Raw genomic sequence first — 19,672 nt, forward strand, 5'->3', positions numbered from 1 at the left:
TTAACATCTCTCCCAGTTTTTGTTTAGCACCGATTGACCACAGAAAACCAGAGATATGATCCTTTTAATTTCAAAATAGCAATTATGAAGGAACTCTTCACTATTCAATTTAGGAACTGTTTTCTCCAACAGAGGGCAGTCATGCTCTTTGGACTAATAATGCTTCATTTATGTATTTTTTTTTTCTCTCTTGTCGGAATTCAATGATTTTTTTTTTTGTTTTTTTTGTATTTCTTTGGCTTAATTTGTTTATGTAATGGGTTATTGTACAGTATCATTATAACAATAGTCCATAGAGATAACTTTGTGCTAAAAAAAAAAAAAAAATAAAATAAAAAAATCCAACAAAATATAAGCAGTTACTCACAATGTTATTCATTACTTGAGTATTCTTTTCACCAAATACATTTTTACTTGTACTCGAGTTCATTTTTTGGACGACTACTTTTACTTTTACTTGTGTAATATTTATTCTGAAGTTACGCTATTTTTATTTGAGTAAAACTTTTGGCTACTCTACACACCTCTGCATATAGGCCAAGATACTGTACAAACATTTGCTATATTTGATATACTGCATTATACACATGCACTGTAAAATACACCTTGCTTTCTAAACCTTTACACAAATAACCTTTTATACAAAATACAACATCTGAATGCCAAGCCGTCAGTGCTGTTTTGGAATTTTAATAATTACATTAATTTATAGTTTTAGTTTGGAGGGGGTGTCAGACAGGAGTACAGACTTATTGTCTGAGGAGCTCTCCTCCGTCAACTGCCACTGCATACTGCACTTCCAAAGGTAATTGCATGTTGACAAACTGCAGTTTCTTTTCCTCTTTCTTTTCCTTCTTGTAAACTTTACAGGAAGCCACATCTAATTCTCTGGCTTATTGCTCGTCCTATTATAGATTACATATATCCATTTCACCTTATTATGATGATTAAAATGTAAATAATATTCAGTGATTACCTAAAACCTAATAATACGACCGTTTACATTCAATCATGTCTACTTTCTCGTCTAAAGAATGGAAATTAAAATTGTTTTCTTCTGTTCCATTTACCATTTCTCCTTCCAATTGTAAACAAATTTCCTCTAGTTTGAATAGATCAACTTGATAAAAGAAGTTCAAACACGCACCAATTTAGTTAAATACATGTCTATTTTATTTCATCATGTTGAATACAACACATAATGATTTTGTGTTTTAACAAAGTAGCAACCTAAAACTAACATTGCAACCACTACTGTATTCCATGATCACAGTAATTTTGTAAATCTTCAGTCATGTGTGTCAAAGGTATAAAGGTGGCACATCATCAGCGGCATGAATCTGCAGTATGATTGATAAATAAAATATATTCAAGTTCACTCATTTCACTATTCTGTTTAAAATTGGGTTTTTTTTCGTGCCACCTATCTTGTAATTCTGATAGAACAGATGAGACATATCTATACAAATATAAGCAGTCTTCAAACAGGCAGTATTGTTGGTAGAACTAATCAAATGATTAAAATGAGCCTCCTTGAGTTGCTGACTTTTGTTGTCAGGCTGTCTTTGAATCTATCTTGCAGTAAAGGACCATGGATACAGTCATGGCACATAACTGGGGAGAATAAACAAACAACATTTGGTAAGAAGAACAAAAATAATCGCAAAAACAATTGAGTGTGGCCTCATTTTAGGGGCCCTTAGCCAAATCTACATGTCTACATACAGTAATTAAGAAAAAATATATACAGTGTATCACAACAGTGAGTACACCCCTCGTATTTCTGCAGATTTTTAAGTATATATATGACAAAATGACACTTTGACACAATGAAAAGTAGTCTGTGTGTAGCTTATATAAAAGAGTAATTTATTTTCACCTCAACTCAAAATATAGCCATTATTATCGAAACCCATGGCAACAAAAGTGAGTACACCTCTTAGAAATTATACGCGTACATCCCTAAATATCCAAATTGAATACAGCTTGTCATTTTCCCTCCAAAATATCATGTGACTTGTTACAGGAGTGCTGTCAGCATTACTGCAGAGATTGAGGGGGGGGGGGGGGGGGGGGTCAGCCTGTTAGTGCTCAGACCATATGCCGCACTCTACATCAAATTGGTGTGCATGGCTATCACCCCAGGAGGAAGCCTCTTCTGAAGACGGTACACAAGAAAGCCCGCAAACAGTTTGCTGAAGACATGTCAACAAAGCACATGGATTACTGGAACCATGTCCTACGGTCTGATGAGACTGGCGGACTATGGGGTGTACTCACTTTTGTTGCCAGCGGTTTAGATATTAATGGCTATATTTTGAGTTATTTTGAGGCGAAAATAAATTTACTCTTTTACTAGTATATAAGCTGCACACAGACTACTTTACATTGTGTCAAAGTGTCATTTTGTCAGTGTTGTCCCATGAAAAGATATACTTAAATATCTGCAGAAATGCGAGGGGTGTACTCACTTTTGTGATACACTGTACAATAAATAACATAAAAAGACACTAAAAAGTTTCACCTGTATGTGTCAAACTATACTGACCAGTATATTTGGCTCCCTTTTGGCATAATTGTACATTTTTGAAGGATATAAGTTTAAATTCAATACATTTCATTTTTAGAAACATAATTATTTGTACCACAAATGGTACACATCTTTTACTCATATGATAAATTTTATGTTTACTCCGATTACGTTAATTGTAAGAGTTTCTTTACGTCAAATAGATTTTTTTTCCACACGTATAACACATTTAAATAAAGGTGGCTCTAAATATTTTGAATAATTTAGGACTTCAATTTATTACAATAATTCAATACAGGCAGCACGGTGATTCATGTCTGTCTCACAGTTCATGCATTAGGTTGATGAACACTCTAAAACAAAAACTCAACTCTACGGTTTCTTGTCAGATTTTAACCACCTAAGATTTTAGACTATTACATAAGAAACCATCCAAATGGAATAAAAAACAAAAAAAACTATTGGAATAGGAAATGATTTTTTTGAATAACCAAGTGTTATTGTTGTTTATTTTGCATTTATTTACTGTACAGCAGTAGTATTTACAGTTCATATACTAGTACATAATACAAACATATATTTGACAAAATTCAAATATGCTTGTACCGTTTATGTTTATTTAGTTTCAGTATTTGGCGGAAAACACCTTGCTCTTGCACCCCTCTTTAAAATAAACTGCTGTATTTTAAGCCAAAAGAACTGATGTGTTTGATGGAACAATATGTCTATATGCTGCCATAGCAGATTCATCGTGCATTAAGCCCCAAACTATTTTTTATTTGTCTGTTTTACCCCGGAGACCCCCGTTTACAGACGTCGCGCAACTACTTTTGTTTCAACCCAAGCCATAAAAAGAAGGCAAGTAATTATATTTATTATTCGAAATGTCTGTCATCTTTGCCTTAGAATAATTAATTGATTTCTATTATTTAGTTATAAACGACTTTAAATAATTATTCACTAGCATATTTTAAACTTTTAAACAAATTACATCACAATGAAAAACAGTGTCTGTAAATAAGTCACTGATATCTACCTCATAACTATCGCATAGTTGTATTTTTTTTTTTTTGTTAGTCACATTTTCCCCAATATTTTAGATGATAAATAATCAATCCAAACAAAGAAAACAAAAAAAAAAAGTTTACAAGTATAAATGTATAAAAAAAGAAAATCTCAACCAATCCTTGATGTCTGCGATTTCTGCATCGCGACCCTTGTTATATTACCATGTTTCACCCATAAAATCCCCCCAAAATCCGGCTGTGGCCATTCACAGCTGTGTCTTGACACTCGGTGATACATGCTACCTGAAGTTTTTGGATCGAAAAGACGGAAGTACGCGATAATATCTCGTTAAAATCATGGTGTCTTTAATTATGCTCTCTCATGCTCTCACCTGCAGTTAGGGTTTTGCTGTTTAATTTTAATTTTTTTAAATGACCTCCTGTTCAAAATTTTTCTTCCTCCATAAAATTGAAATTTTAAGCTTTCCAATGATGTATCACACATGCATATAGGACAAATTTGAAATTTGGCCAAATTGGGGGTCTCAGAGCGGAACTTCAAGTCACCTTAGGGTTTTCCGCGATATCTTTTAATGTAAGATTATAGTTGGTTGCACTTGAATGTACTACAGAATGAACTTGATTAGAGTTCTTACCTCAAGTACCGCAATTCCCAGAGCCACAGCAATAATCGCCACCATGTTGTTATCAATCAATTGTGTGATCTTTGCAAAGCAACCTGGGATTGCCTGAGAAGAGTAGAGAGTAAGTAAAAGAACCACTGAATCAGACTGCAGTTGTTAGCTATGCTTTTAAAACACTTTTAGAGCTCATACCGTGAAATTGTCAATGACCGTTTGATTGCACGGCCTATTATCTGGACAGCACGGAGGTGGGTACTGATTGTTGTTTTCCACATAATATGGCGAGTCCATGAAGTTCGAGGAGTTGTAGATTCCACAACATTTTAACTGAGGAAACAAAACAGCATTTACGTACTTTGCTATACAAAGATTATGTCAAACAAATTGAGTAATTTTACACACTGTGCTCATTGTAGTATCCCACAGTCCAGTGATGTCTGAATTCTTCCCATAGTCCTTTTTGATGCTCGCGACTGCTGATGTGCCAAACTTATCAAATAATTTTTCAGCCTGTTGTACAAACATTTAGTTAGTTCTGTATATAGATACAGTGGCCATTCAAAACTAAGCGTCAATGTGGAAATGTACCAGTGTTGACTTACCAAAGGTCTGTATACCAAGATTATCACAGCTCCTGCGACCTCAGCTATGAAAACCAGCAGGATTATGATGAAGAACTAGGATAAAATATTAAAACGTCATTGATCTTATTGGAATTTTAATGTAATGGGGTTAAAGCAACAGTATGTTTAAATTTTACTTCGATAGGAAAATATCATTACCATATAAAATATGCTTCAGCACCCCGTGACCTTGGGGATAATCATGACCAAATAATTAGAAGTCTTTAGAACCAATTTTTCTGTTCCACTAGATGGCGCCATTATGTGCCTTCTGATGGTACTGTTAAGGCAATGTTATTTTGCTGATTGGAATGAATCATGAATGGATTGGATGGAAAGATCATGACCGAATCTGAAAAAACGCTCTATCAAGGTAAACAAGTCATGATGAAATAATGTAACATAAAAAATTTCCCCCAAAATGCTTGCTGAGATAGCTAATGTATTGGATCAGTGCCATTTTCAAATGTAATCAGGTAGATACAGTGCAGGCCAAAAGTATTGGAACCCCAGCAATTAGGCTCGAGCGTATGACGTGGCACTCGCGAGGTTTCCGCCGCTATCGCCATTTTGGAAGCGGGAAGTTCGGTGTCAGAACCCCGGGCAACATAAACAGTGAGGCATTTCAACACAGGTCGCTCTTTAAAAATGGTTGGAAATTATTGTTCATAGCTTTGTAGCGATTTGTAGTTTCGGAATTGCTGATGAGTGTAGTAACTTACACAAAACACTAAATACAGCATGATGTCCATTTCGCGTAGTGGTGGAAGCTTGTCGACATCTTTATTCCATTTGTGTTTGGCTTGCTCGTAAGGGTCAACATTGTTCACATCCTTAAAATTGCTCACATATCTGTCCTTCGCCGTGGTAACAAGTTTGTCTCTATATCGAACTGGCAAGTTTTCCTTACTTTTTCTTCCAAAATGGCTGCGTTGTCGCAAATCTCGCATGATCCCGTGCTGCTGTGACGTAAACGCTCGAGCCTAATTATGTCAGATAATGCTCAATTTATTCCCAGAAAATGATTGCAATTACAAACGTTTCGGCAGTATTATCTTCATTTAAATGCTTGCAATGAAAAAACACAAAAGAGAATGGTAATAAAAATTGAATCATTATCATTTTACACAAAACTCCAAAAATGGGCCGGACAAAAGTATAGACCCTACTCACATGACATCACAACCACGCCTCCGCGCTATATTGTCCGTCTACTCGTCGTGTTGACGCATTACCGCTACGTAAATTCCTCCTGTTATGGCATGTTTTTCTGCTCGTTAACATTAATAATCAAAATGGTGAAGGCGTGTGTGGCGGTTGGTTGCAATAACAGAGAAGATAGACGGAGAGACTTGAAGTTCTACCGTATTCCGAGAGACCCGGAGAGGAGAGCGAGATGGACTGCTGCAATTCGATGAGAAAACGGGGCTCCAAACGATTACCACAGATTATGTAGTAGTCATTTTATATCTGGTAAGATGCATTTAATATATATTTAGAGGGTTTTGGGCTGACAACCACAATTAAGATCATTGCAAGGCTAATCGCTGACAACATAGAGTTTCAAATTCAAGATGCTTATTTCTTCCACCATCATTACATTTTGAATAATATTTAGCTGGTACCAAGTGAAAGAAGCTGGCCTCGTCTACGGATCATCAGTTAAACAGGTGTGTCCAAACCTTTTGCAAAGAGGGCCAGATTTGGTGTGGTAAAAATGCGGGGGGCTACCTTGGCTGATTTACATAGAACAATATATTTAAACAAATTTTAGCAAGCCCTTCTGAGTGTCAAATTTGCTTTATTATTTTTTTTAAATTAATAATTTCAACAGTCTCGTCTTTGTGGCGTTCTCTTTCGACACTCGGGCTCTTGCGAAATACTGCTGCTGTGAAATTAAACTAGCTTCAAGTTGCTATAATTTCTCGCTGCGTATCTTCCCTGTTGTCGTACATGTCAGCGTGTCCTGTTCGGTAATATCATTATCGCGTCGCATCGAACTCTTTGAAAACAGCGACTGTCTCTTTGCAAATGAGGTAGACACAGTTGTTGCGTGTTTTATCGAAGAAATAGTCCAATATCCACCTATCCTTGAAGCGTCTGCCATCGCAGTCAACTTTTTTTTTTATTGATTGTCGCCATTTTAGAAAATTGGAAGTAAAGGGTCACACGGGGTAATGTTGCTTAGAGTGCTGCTCTTAAAGTTTTTCAAACTTTCGTGAGAATAGGCTGATTTTGTGTGGACAAGATAGTTCTAGATATCAGGGTAGCAGATGTCAGGCAGAGAGGGCGAAGACAGCGGGTCGAAAAATATCAATTTTGGCATCAAATATGGATCTGGCGAATGGATAGACTGAAGCTTTTCCACATAATGCCTTTTATGCAACGCATCCAATGAGTTTACAGCGTCTGAAAGCACCGGGGCTTCCATGAATTGCACTATAAATTGCACGACAAATTGAAACCATTGAGAATACGGATAAACAAAGATGGACAATATGGCGGCCGGATACAGCTACACGTCATTCTGTGACGTTGGTGAGTAGGGTCTATAGGCACCCTTTGAAAAAGCATGTGATGCTTCTTTAATATGTGTAATTAACAGCACCTGTTACTTACCTGTGGCACATACATACCTGTCAAGTTGTACGGTTTCAGTGTAATTTGTACAAGTGAGCACTGATTTTTTAAAATATTTACGCCGTACGTTCAAAATCTGTACGTTTGTGTAATTAACAGTACCTGCTACTTACCTGTGGCACATAACAGGTGGTTGCAATGACTAAATCACACTTGCAGCCAGTTAAAATGGATTAAAGTTGACTCAACCTCTGTCCTGTGTGCTTGTGTGTACCACATTGAGCATGAAGAAAAGACAGAAAACCAAAGAACTGTCTGAGGACTACAGAAGCAAAATTGTGAGGAAGCATGGGCAAGGCTACAAGTCCATCTCCAAAGACCTGAATGTTCTTGTCTCTACCGTGCGCAGTGTCATCAATAATTATAAAGCCCATGGTACTTTGGCTAACCTCCCTAGATGTAGACGGAAAAGAAAAATTGCCGAGAGATTTCAATGAAAGATTGTTCGGATGGTGGATAAAGAACCTCGACTAACATCCAAACAAGTTTAAGCTGTGCTGTAGTTCGAGGGTACAACAGTGTCAACCCGTACTATCTGTCGGCATCTGAATGAAATGGGACTCTATGGTAGGATACCCAGGAAGACCTCACTTCTGACCCAGAGACATTAAAAACCCAGGCTGGAGTTTGCCAAAGCTTGCCTGAGAAAGCCAAAACGTTTGAAAGAATGTTCTCTGGTCAGATGAGACAAAAGTAGAGCTTTTGGGAAAAGGCATCATCATACAGGAGAAAAATGAGGCCTTCAAAGAAAATAACACGGTCCCCACAGTCAAACATGGCAGAGGTTCCCTGATGTTTTGAGGTTACTTTGCTGCCTCTGGCACTGGACTGCTTGACCGTGTGCACGGCATTATGAAGTCTGAAGACTACCTACCAACAAATTTTGCAGCATAATGTAGGGCCCAGTGTGAGAAAGCTGGGTCTACCTCAGAGGTCATGGGTCTTCCAGCAGGACAATGACCCAAAACACACTTCAAAAAGCACCAGAAAATGGTTTGAGAGAAAGCACCGTAGACTTCTAAAGTGGCCAGCAATGAGTCCAGACCTGAATTCCATAGAACACCTGTGACGAGATCTGAAAACGTCAGGTTGGAAAAGGCACCCTTCAAATCTCAGAGACCTGGAGCAGTTGGCCAAAGAAGAATGGTCTAAAATTCCAGCAGAGCATTGTAAGAAACTCATTGATGGATACCAGAAGCGGTTGTTCGCAGTTATTCTGTCTAAAGGTCGTGCTACCAAGTATTAGGGTGAGGGTGCCAATACTTTTGCCAATAGTTTTGTGTAAAAGATAAAGATTAAAAAATAAAATAAAATATTTTTTGTGTTTATCATTGCAAACAAAATAATTGAAGATATTGTACCAAATCATTTGTAATAGCAATCATTTTCTGGGAGAAACTGAGCATTATCTGACAAAATTGCAGGGGTGTCAATACTTTTGGCCAGCACTGTATATGATCACATAGGTCCTGTAGCATCTTTTAGAAACTAATAGAACAACCTCCAGCAATGTCTCTGTATCAACCACCTACCAGCAGCAGCATGCACTTGCTCTCTTTGACGGCTCCACAGCAGCCTAGAAAACCAATGATGACCAGCAGCGCTCCTACTGCAATTAGCAGGTAACCTACATCGAGCACTTGGGAAAGCTCCTTGGGGGCATCGTCAATCATGCCAAGGAAACTCAGGATGGAGCCGCTGTCCACCTTCACCCAGATGCCAACACCCAGGATGGCTGCACCTGCCAACTGTGGGGCAGTCAAAGGGAGAAGTTTAGCGCTTCCCTTTTTGGTCGGCAATACCATAAAATTGAATCATAATGATGTGACAAATGGATTAATGGACTGCCATTGATGCTAATAGACGAACATTTTAACTGAGAAGGCTGGCATTGAATGATTATGTTTAGGGGTGTAACGGTACACAAAAATCTCGGTTCATTACGTACCTCAGTTTTGAGGTCACGGTTCGGTTCATTTTCGGTACAGTAAGAAAACAAAATGCAAAATATAAATGTGCTAGTTGTTTATTACACACCTTTGTGCTTTCAACAATAGGAACATTAGCCTATACAAAGCTAGAATTCTGCTCAAAAAGTAGCGGGTATTTAAAGATAATCCAACAACAATTTGCCTTTCAGACCCCGCGTATTGGTCAGCTTTCTTTCTGAAAACAAAAAGAAAAAAGAAGTCCTGTGCTAAAGAGAAAAGCAATCCCAATGACAAAGATTTTAACATGTATTTTACAAATGAAATGCCTCAATGGATTTTTTTTTTTCTTATGAACGGTTTTCAAAAGCTTTATTGGTGGATTTTCTCAAGTTAAAGCGCCACACAGAAATTAATAAATTTAATTGTGTAAGCAGTATCTCTGTATTATTCTTATTATTTAGTTACAAGTGTTTTAGCTCATTTCAATTTATTTAATTTAAATGGACTATTATTTATTTTATTATGTTTTTATATTTTACAAATGTGATGTAGTATTCATTCATATTGGATATTTTATGTTGTATAACTTTAGTTCCTATGTGAATATTAGTTCCTACTTGTTTTGTTGTGGTAGGAGGTTTTGTATTGAACACGGGGCCGTGTTGGTTATTATGATAGCAGAGAAGACAGCAGTAAATCAACAAAGACAAATCAACTGTGCTCCGATCTACCACTCAAGAGATCTGATGGACTCAAACAGTGGGTTACGATTGCATATTAGTTTGAATATCAACCGGATCCACCGTATTTTTACACGAGTGACTTCTGGTCTGCCCGATCCTAGCTACCGGTAGTAGTATTGATGCTTGAGGGTCGCGTCTCGCGTCAAATAATAAACTCTGCCGTTCTTTTCACTTGCGTCGTGTTCAGCCGCTTCTGGGACGCGTCTAACACGCGGCTGCACTGCAACTGGTGTGCGTTGGCTGATTGACTTTAACGCCCGCGTTTAACTGCATTCTCGCGGCGGCCACGTTGTCGCACCGTTGACGTTTCTGAGTTATACTGTCCTACCGTGTTGGTCTTCATTATAGCAGAAAAGAGGGAGTAAATATAATCTACACAAAGAAACTGTAACCCGATCGACTCACAGCCTCGAAAAGTAAGGGTTACATTACGTCAGAAACTCGTATGGTACGCCTCCATTCCGAACCGAGCACCACGTACCGAAATGGTTCAATACAAATACATCTACCGTTACACCCTTAATTACAGTATGTTTTATTGCCGACTCCCAGTCCTCCAAGTTGAAGTGATTTCATCTATCATTGTTAATGGCAGCCAATGTGTCAAGTAGAAATACTTTGTTACTGTGCTAAGAATTTTCTTTCAAGTTTCTTTGTATAGCCCATATGACATATTTATCAAATTATTCATTTGCTCAGTTGCACACATCAATCAAATTACACACACAAGATATGGTTTGAATTAAATACTGTACAGTCATTACAATAAATTTCTAATTCCTTATTATATAACATTAACATCAACTTACAAATATAATACCATTGAAAGCAAACATCATAAACTTGAGGAATCCAAAGCAACCCATTTTTCAACTGCTGTTGTGTCCACCCTGCAGAAAGAAAAGGAATAAAACACGGTGGGTGGGACAAACATCATAAACTGTATTTTGCTTTCAGTTTTTTGTTGCCACTACAATTATTTCTTTCAGCAGAAGAATTGTGCTGGTATGTGCTCAATATCAATCATTTTGATATTGCACCTTCACATTTGGGACATTAAAAGACTGCTCTTTCAAGTGGGAGTTGAACAAGGGAGTGGCTCAAGATACAAAATACACCTGCTGTTCTTTCCCCACCAACCTTTATGTACATAATAACCTTTGCTACTCAAACATTATGCTTTTCAATTCTTTCATATGACATCTAACAAACAGATATCATCTTACACACATTTGTCAGCTTGTTTTGTTTGGTTTAAAAATAAACCAAGGAGGAAGTATAACTGCTGAATTTTGGGGAGTGTTTTAGAGAAATTACTACCCTGGCTAATGTAAAATAGAGTATAAAAAATACAAAGTAGCTCAGTTGTAGTTCATATACCTTTCTGCTATGAATTTAACTTAGTATGTCGCCAGTAGATGTCCAATCTGAAATGGAAGGGCACGTTCATTCGATGCAAACCCTCACATAGAATCAATTGGATGTCAGTCGAAGTCAGTGGCAGCCAATGATATAATGCCAAATGTTTTGTAAAACTGCATGAAATAGTCTTCAAATCTCACAACTGAAGCAGACAATAATTATATTCAAGAATAAACTTTACACTACATAGCAGCTTTAGGTTTGAGTTGACTTGTTTGTGTGTTTTTTCTTGGTCACTTTAATTTTTTTAAAGGCAAATATAAATAAACAAAAATGTCCTTGAAATGATCTTTGTGTCCTTTATCCTGAAATCCCAGTTTGTCAATATCACAAAAGTGCTTGTAAGATGACCTTTCTAAAGGCATCAAGTTTGTGGTGACCTCCCAGATGGGCTTTTGTGTGGTGTTAGACAACGCATGAAGCATCATCCCTGCTTAATATGAGTGAAGACAGCCACTTTCTTTGTGTATGATCCTATTACAATTCCTTCCTCTGTTCTTTTGTGTATCACGGTCCTTATTGCAATTGTTAAACACACTAGTAAAATATAGGACAAAAACAGGAAGAGTGTGTTATCCTAACCCGCTGTTCCACATTAAGTTAATCATACATTTCGGGGTCAGAGGTTAGTGGTCTGGATGTGCCTTCTGTTGCCTTGACTCCCCCTTTTCCATTTTGATTTCATTTTCGTGCTGTTAGCAACATAAACTTGTAATCCAATGCAAATAAAAGCTGTACACACATGCAAATGATCAAATGTGATCACATTTCCTGTTCTAAAGAGCTCAAACTAGTCTCTCATTCAGTTGCATCCATCTTTACTATAAGCAGTCTTGAAAGAGGTTTCTTGGAGAAATAAATGCTTGAGGATAAGATTATTTTAAAGACGGTGAGGAAAATAATGAAACAACAACTAACTCGATTCATGTGCAGTGAATTATGCTTACCTTTGAGAGAAAAAAAAAACAAGGGAGTCCTCTGAGATTGGGTCACCTGTAGTCTCTCCCTTGACTCCTGTGATGGAAACCGTGGAAGAAGCTTTTGAAATGAAAATTATCTTTTTAAAAATTGACTTCTAACGTGCTTCCAGCAACTAGCCTGCATCTGTAAGAACTTTAGATGGCTTTCAGTAACTATTTTAAAGCAGCAGCCCAGTTTATTTGTAAGTACAGCAGGCTTCTAGAGAGGGAGGGGGAGGGAGGCGTGACCAAAGCAGCTGAGAAACACATCACCATGGAGTTGGACTGGTGCTGGTTACCTGTGGGAGGTGGCTGTAGGATCACCAGGGGGGTACTTTACTTTTGTAATTTTGATGACAAAAGATTTTTATGTCAGTGCACATCTTCTACTTTCAAGCAGACATACTGTAAAATGAGGAATTAGGTTTGAGTGGTCAACGTTTTTTATTTTTTTTTAACTGTGAATGATTGCAACCTACTTCATTTGAGTTTTTGCTTTTCAATAAAGGAAATTAGCAACAAGTTATTCATAAGATTAGTTTCTTTGTGGAGTTATTACTTTCTATTTGATGGCTGACTGTAAAAATAAGGGGCAAGTAAAAGATATTTAAGACATACTATAAGTACTGTATAGTACCTTTTATTATGTTCCTTTTGTTAAACAGTGAACTTTTTTAACCTTTTGTAGGGCAAGTGACTATTTTTTTTTGGGGGGGGGGGGTCATTTTTAACCAAAGACTTGCTCACACACCCCCACCCACACAGGCACCCAAACCACCCACCCACCAACACTCATATGTACACATACATAGTATAAAATTAATCTATATTTTAAAATATATTCTAATGAATAAATACAAATATGAAATTAATAAAAACGTTAATAGAAAAAAAAAAAAAAAAACACTCTGAAGTTATCCTTCAGGAACACTCTAAGTCGAGGGTCAGCAACCCGTGGCTCTAGAGTCCCATGCGGCTCTTTAGTGCTCCCCTAATTATTTCTCAATAATGTTTCAAAACGGAAAAAGATGGGGAAGGGAAATATATATTTTTAAATATTGTTTCTGTGGGAGGACAAGCATGACACAAACATTCTAAGTCATTAATATTGTAATGAAGTTAAACTTGAAGCGGCATCGTAGTAGTCACATAGTGCGTGATTCTCTATAGGATGCACTGCAGGGAAAATAATCATTTAATCATGAAGGCTCATTATGTATTTGCAGCCAACTTGATCATTTTGATAGTAAGCTAATATAGATACATATTTCATGTGTTGCCTTTCCTATAAAACTTATATAAGGCTTTTATTTTTTTGCGGCTCCAGACATATTTGTTTTTTCTGGTCCAATATGGCTCTGCTGACCTCTCCATTAAGTTTTTTGTTTTTATTTGTTAATTTTTTTAGTATTTAACTCATTGTCTTCCATTGACGAGAATAGATGTCCAATTCGTTTGAAGTGGGAGGACTGCGTGTGAATGCTCATGTTTTGGTGACATTGAGAACACGATAGCCGTCCAATTCAGTATGACTGGGAGAATATTCATTCGACTCTCCCAGGAAAAATTGATGGCAATAGACATCCAGTCCATTTGAACTGTTAGGGTAGGCAGCAAAAGAACAAATTACATACCTGTATTTCAACGTTAAAAAGATGATCACCTGGTTTGTTTTAAGTCATTGAGTCATGCAATATTTGACAAATATTTTTCATTGGTTAAATTTGTATATTACAGAGAATTTCCTGAGTATACCGCAACAAAAATTGTGAAAATCTGTTTCATGCATCTATTTAAAAATTTTGAACTATTCAAACAAAAATGCTTTGGGGTTTACAAGCATCTAAGAAATTTTGGCAACGACATTAGGAATGTATGAACAATGAGCTAGATGTGAAGAACACAATTAATGAAATTAATAAATAAGCTTTTAGTCTCAATCAAAACAGAGCATCATTTTTGTTGAAATAATGCTGAACATAGCTATTGTCATGGATTCAAATATACATGGCAGATAAAAGGATCGATGCAAACAGGGTCTCCGACAATGAAATTTCTTCATAATACACTCTAACGTATTTTCTCTTAAGAAATGCTTTGATTTACCCTTCACAGTTCACAACTGTGATAAAAGAACAGGAATGACACATGGGAACCAACTTCCCTGCAAATGATTATGCGAGAAAAACATTAGTTATCCTGGCATTCTAGAGTATTTACCATAAATCAAAAATGGTGTGGGCAAAGTTTCCCAATGTTTGTTAACATAAGTACAGTATATCATGACCTGCTGAATGTCATATCGAAGGAAAGGTTCAGTATCAGTCACTGTATAAGTATGTGCTGTGTCTTGTGGACTCACCCGCACTTGATCACGAACACTTGATGGAGCACTTTGCGTAACAGGCATTCTGCACAATAATAACCAAATGTTATTTGGTTAGAAACGGGTTATATGAGAATGGAGGCCAAATATTTATTTATTCATCAGTTGCGAGGACTGACAGGGAAGAAAAAGTGCATTTGCTTAAAAAATAAAACATACTTTACAAAAATACATGACACAATTGCACACAAAAACATTTTCCTGAGAGTTATACAATATTCACTTGTGAATAAATCCATTATCTGTACCAAATATTCTCACAAAGGCGATGGTCTAAAACAGCTGAAGAAGGGCATCAGGCCTAGTACACCCTGAAATGTTTGCTGGTTGTAGGTCTGCAAGCTTGCACACACACATGCACACACAGCACCATTCAATAACAGAATAATTTTATCTCACACAGTGTTAAACGCAAAATTAGTACCGTATTGGCCAGAATATAAGACGGTGTTTTTTGCATTGAAATAACACTGAAAAAAGGGGTCGTCTTATATTCGTGGTCTAGACATTATACCCATTCACGACGCTAGATGGCGCCAGATATCAATGAAGCGATGTTCTGTCATAACAGATCTCAGCTACTCTCCCCATTCACGATGCTAGATGGCGCCAGATATCATTGAAGCGATGTTCTGTCATGACAGAGCTCAGCTACTCTTTTTAGTTTAACCAGTTTGCATTATTTTGTTGCAATGTTTTTCCTTATTCAGATTTGTTTCAAGACTACAATTACAGTTAGACTTCAATTTGATGGTTAATGCAGTTATTGCAATGTTGTTGTTTTATCACAATAGATTGGTTTATTTACATTTCAAAAACCAGAAGCCATTCATTTACAAATGTGATTGCACTTTAGTTTACATATTTAAATGTTCAGTTTTTAAAAGATTTGAATGAGGCAAAATAACATGCTTTTTCTCTCAAATATATTGTTGTAATCATGTTTCGGATGTACTGTAATTATTTTCTGTATAAAAATTCATTTGGTGTTCAAAAAGTCTTTTTTCAAACTTCAGTTTTGAAAAAGAGGAGGTTGTCTTATAATCAGGGCCGTCTTATATTCGGGCCAATACGGTACTTCAATATTACCACAGGCTTTTGCTATTGTGGTATTTAAAATGAGCATTTACAGTGAGAAGCAGAAGTTTGCACCACCTTGTGATTTTGCAAGTTAAGCCACTTAGAAAATACAGTGCTGGTCAAAAGTATTGGCACCCCTGCAATTCTGTCAAATAATGCTCAATTTCTCCCAGAAAATGATTGCAATTAAAAATGCTTTGGTAATAATATCTTCATTTATTTTGCTTGCAATGATAAACACAAAAGAGAATGAAGAAAAAAATGAAATCATTCTCATGTTAAACAAAACTCCAAAAATGGGCCGGACAAAAGTATTGGAACCCTCAGCCTAATACTTGGTAGCACAACCTTTAGGCGAAATAACTGCGATTCCAGTATCCTTCAATGAGTTTCTTACAATGCTTTGCTGGAATTTTAGACCTTCTTCTTTGACCAAGTGCTCCAGGTCTCTGAGATTTGAAGGGTGCTTTCTCCAAACTGCTATTTTCAGATCTCTCCACAGGTGTTCTATGGGATTCAGGTCTGGACTCATTGCTGGTCACTTTAGAAGTGTCCAGTGCTTTCTCTCAAACCATTTTGTAGTGCTTTTTGAAGTGTGTTTTGGGTCATTGTCCTGCTGGAAGACCCATGACCTCTGAGGGAGACCCAGCTTTCTCACACAGGGCCCTACATTATGCTGCAAAATTTGTTGGTAGTCTTCAGACTTCATAATGCCATGCACACGGTCAAGCAGTCCAGTCCGGCAAAGCAACCCCAAAACATCAGGGAACCTCCTGACTCTGGGGACCTTGTTCTTTTCTTTGAAGGCCTCGCTTTTTTCCCTTTAAACTCTATGTTGATGCATTTTCCCAAAAAGCTCTATATTTGTCTCATCTGACCAGAGAACATTCTTCCAAAATGTTTTTGGCTTTCTCAGGTAAGTTTTGACAAACTCCAGCCTGGCTTTTTAATGTCTCTGGGTCACAAGTGGGGTCTTCCTGGGTATCCTACCATAGAGTGCCTTTTCATTCAGACGCTGACGGATAGTACGAGTTGACACTGTTGGACCCTCGGACTGCAGGACAGCTTGAACTTGTTTGGATGTTAGTCGAGGTTCTTTATCCACCATCCGCACAATCTTTTGTTGAAATCTCTCGTCAATTTTTCTTTTCCGTCCACATATAAGGAGGTTAGCCACAGTGCCATGGGCTTTACACTTATTGATGACACTGCGCACGGTAGACACAGGAACATTCAGGTCTTTGGAGATGGACTTGTAGCCTCAAGATTGCCCATGTTTCCGCACAGTTTTGCTTCTCAAGTCCTCAGACAATTCTTTGTTCTTCTTTTCTTCATGCTCAATGTGGTACACACAAGGACACAGGACAGAGGCTGTGTCAATTTTAATCAATTTTACTGGCCGCAAGTGTGATTTACGTATTGCCACCACCTGTTATGTGCCACAGGTAAGTAACAGGTACTGTTAATTACACAAATTAGAGAAGCATCCCGGGATTTTTCAAAGGGCGCCAATACTTTTGTCTGGCCCATTTTTGGAGTTATGTGTAAAATGATAATGATATCATTTTTTCCCCCTCTTCTCTGTTGTGTTTTTTCATTGCATGCAAAATCAATGAAGACATTACTACCAAAGCATTTGTAATTGCAATCATTTTCTGGGAGAAATGAGCATTATCTGACAAAATTGCAGGGGTGCCAATACTTTTAACCAGCAGTGTAGGTAGAGGTCTGAAAATTCAATCATAGATGCAGTTCCACTTATAGAGACATCATCTAAAATAAATCCGGAACTCATGTTGTATGATTTTTCAATAATTCATTTGTAATTTACTGGGGTTCATAAGTATTTGTACCCCTGAGGAAATCAGTGCTAATATTTAGGTTTTCACATATGGAAACAGGGATTTTGGGCCATTCCTCCACTCAAATCTTCTCTAGATCTGTCAGGTTTTGGGGCTGTCATTGAGAAACACAAATTTTCAGCCCCATCCAAAGAATCCAAAGAATTTCTATTGGATTGAGGTCTAGAGACTGGCTGGGCCACTCCAGAACCTTGATATGCTTTTTACGCAGCCACTCATTGGTAAGCTTGGCTGTGTGCTTCGGATCATTGTCATGTTGGAAGATCCAGCCACGACTCAAGTCTCTGAGGGAAGGAAGTTGTGGTTCAAACTCTGACAATACATTTACCATTCATCCTCTGCTTTATACAGTACAGTCGTCCTGTCCCCTTTGCCGAAAAGCAGACCCAAAGCATGAGGTTTGCACCCCCATACTTCACAGTGGGAATGGTGTTCTTGGGATTGTACTCATCCTTCTTTACATGGAGCCCCAATCCAAGGTAGATTATCAGTCATGTTTAGCCTTTTCCATTTTCTAACAATTGCTGCAACTGTCGATTTATTCTCTCCAAGCTCCTTTCTAATTGTCCCATAGCCTTTTCCAGCTTTCTGGAGTTCAACAATTTTTTGTCTGGTGTCTTTCGAAAGCTCTCTGGTCTTGCCCATTGTAGCAGTTGGATTATGACTGACTGTGGGGTGCACAGGTGAAAATAATGGTTAATGCTAAAACGGGTTGTGGGTGGGTGGTTACTCATGGGGTAAAAATACTTTTTTTCAGGTAGACTGACAAGTCTTTGAGTGTTATAATTATTGCTGATTCTCAGGGGTACAAATACTTTTGAACACCAGTAAATTACAATTAAATTATTTTTTTAAAATCATACAATGTGATTTCAGGATTTCTATTTAAGATTATGTCTCAAGAGTGGAAAAGCATCTAGAAATGAAATTTCAAACCTACCTATTTTCTAAGTGGGTGAACTTGCAAAATCACAAGGGCTGCAAATACTTCTGCTCCTCACTGTATGTTATCTAAATACCCCCAGAATACTTTTTAAGAGATGAAAAATCACATCATGATCTTACCCAAACTCAATGTGCAAGATACAAGCCTGAAAAATAATCTTATTTAAATATGCGCTAAAACCTAACCTATACCTAAGACAGTCACATGAATTGATATTTTCTGCTCAGAAAATGCAAATGCTATTTGCTCTAAAACATATTTAATTCATAAGTAATCAAACAAATAGTAAAAAAAGATTTTACTTCAGACTAGGGGTAGCAGTAAAGGAGGAGCCCCTTAATTCTTTCAATGCCATTGATGATGATAGCAGTCCAATCATGTGGCTCTAATTCAGCCTTCCACTGTGAATTTAAATTTTTGTTCATCACTAACAGACATGCAATCCATTTGAACTGAGAGGATTGGCTGCAAATGAACAAATTTTAATTCTCTTCCAAGCCTCACAGTTCAAATGGATTGGACATCTATCGCCGTCAATGGCAGCCAATGAGTTAAACTAAAATATATACTGTATATATATATATATATTTTATTTTTTTTAATTAAGCTTGGTCAGTTTTAAGAGCTGTGACTGTCACTTTGTTGCTGTCTTGACAACAAAAATCTTTCTTAAAGATTTTTATCATCTAAGCAAACCTAGAGTGTCAATATCTCAGGTGGTCAGTTTCTCGGGGTGGCTCTTCAACTTGTGGAATTTAACACTGTCCAGCTTCTCAAACCGCTTGTTGCAGAACTCGCACGTGTAGTTGTAATGGGCCTCCGAAGTGTGTTTCTTCATGTGCCAGTTTAGGGACGCACGCTGACGACACTGATAGCCGCATATTTCACATCTAAGAGAT

General features: G+C 37.3%; 2 protein-coding genes across 4 annotated transcripts in view; both read right to left on the reverse strand.

Moving 5' to 3' along the window:
• Positions 1-1,173: 1,173 nt before the first annotated feature.
• On the reverse strand, positions 1,174-13,005 carry tspan34b (tetraspanin 34b). The gene is made up of 8 exons (XM_057817208.1): positions 12,488-13,005; positions 10,928-11,008; positions 8,977-9,192; positions 4,784-4,858; positions 4,584-4,691; positions 4,374-4,508; positions 4,194-4,286; positions 1,174-1,614 (listed from the first exon to the last, which is right to left on the reverse strand). Exons 2-8 carry the CDS (start codon positions 10,982-10,984, stop codon positions 1,555-1,557), a joined length of 744 nt encoding a protein of 247 aa, XP_057673191.1. The 5' UTR covers positions 10,985-11,008; positions 12,488-13,005; the 3' UTR covers positions 1,174-1,554.
• Positions 13,006-16,130: 3,125 nt separating this feature from the next.
• Positions 16,131-19,672, reverse strand: part of znf653 (zinc finger protein 653) — an 85,835-nt gene continuing 82,293 nt past the window's right edge. Inside the window, exon 10 of one of the 3 annotated variants that reach the window (XM_057817201.1) lies at positions 16,131-19,663. In XM_057817201.1, coding sequence (XP_057673184.1) covers positions 19,486-19,663 — 178 coding nt within the window. In that variant the 3' untranslated portion in view covers positions 16,131-19,485. The remainder of the gene's footprint in view (positions 19,664-19,672) is intronic. The other 2 variants (XM_057817200.1, XM_057817203.1) reach the window with 2 other exon arrangements.

Source organism: Corythoichthys intestinalis, chromosome 16 (assembly GCF_030265065.1).
Source record: "Corythoichthys intestinalis isolate RoL2023-P3 chromosome 16, ASM3026506v1, whole genome shotgun sequence".
NCBI classification, from domain to species: domain Eukaryota; kingdom Metazoa; phylum Chordata; class Actinopteri; order Syngnathiformes; family Syngnathidae; genus Corythoichthys; species Corythoichthys intestinalis.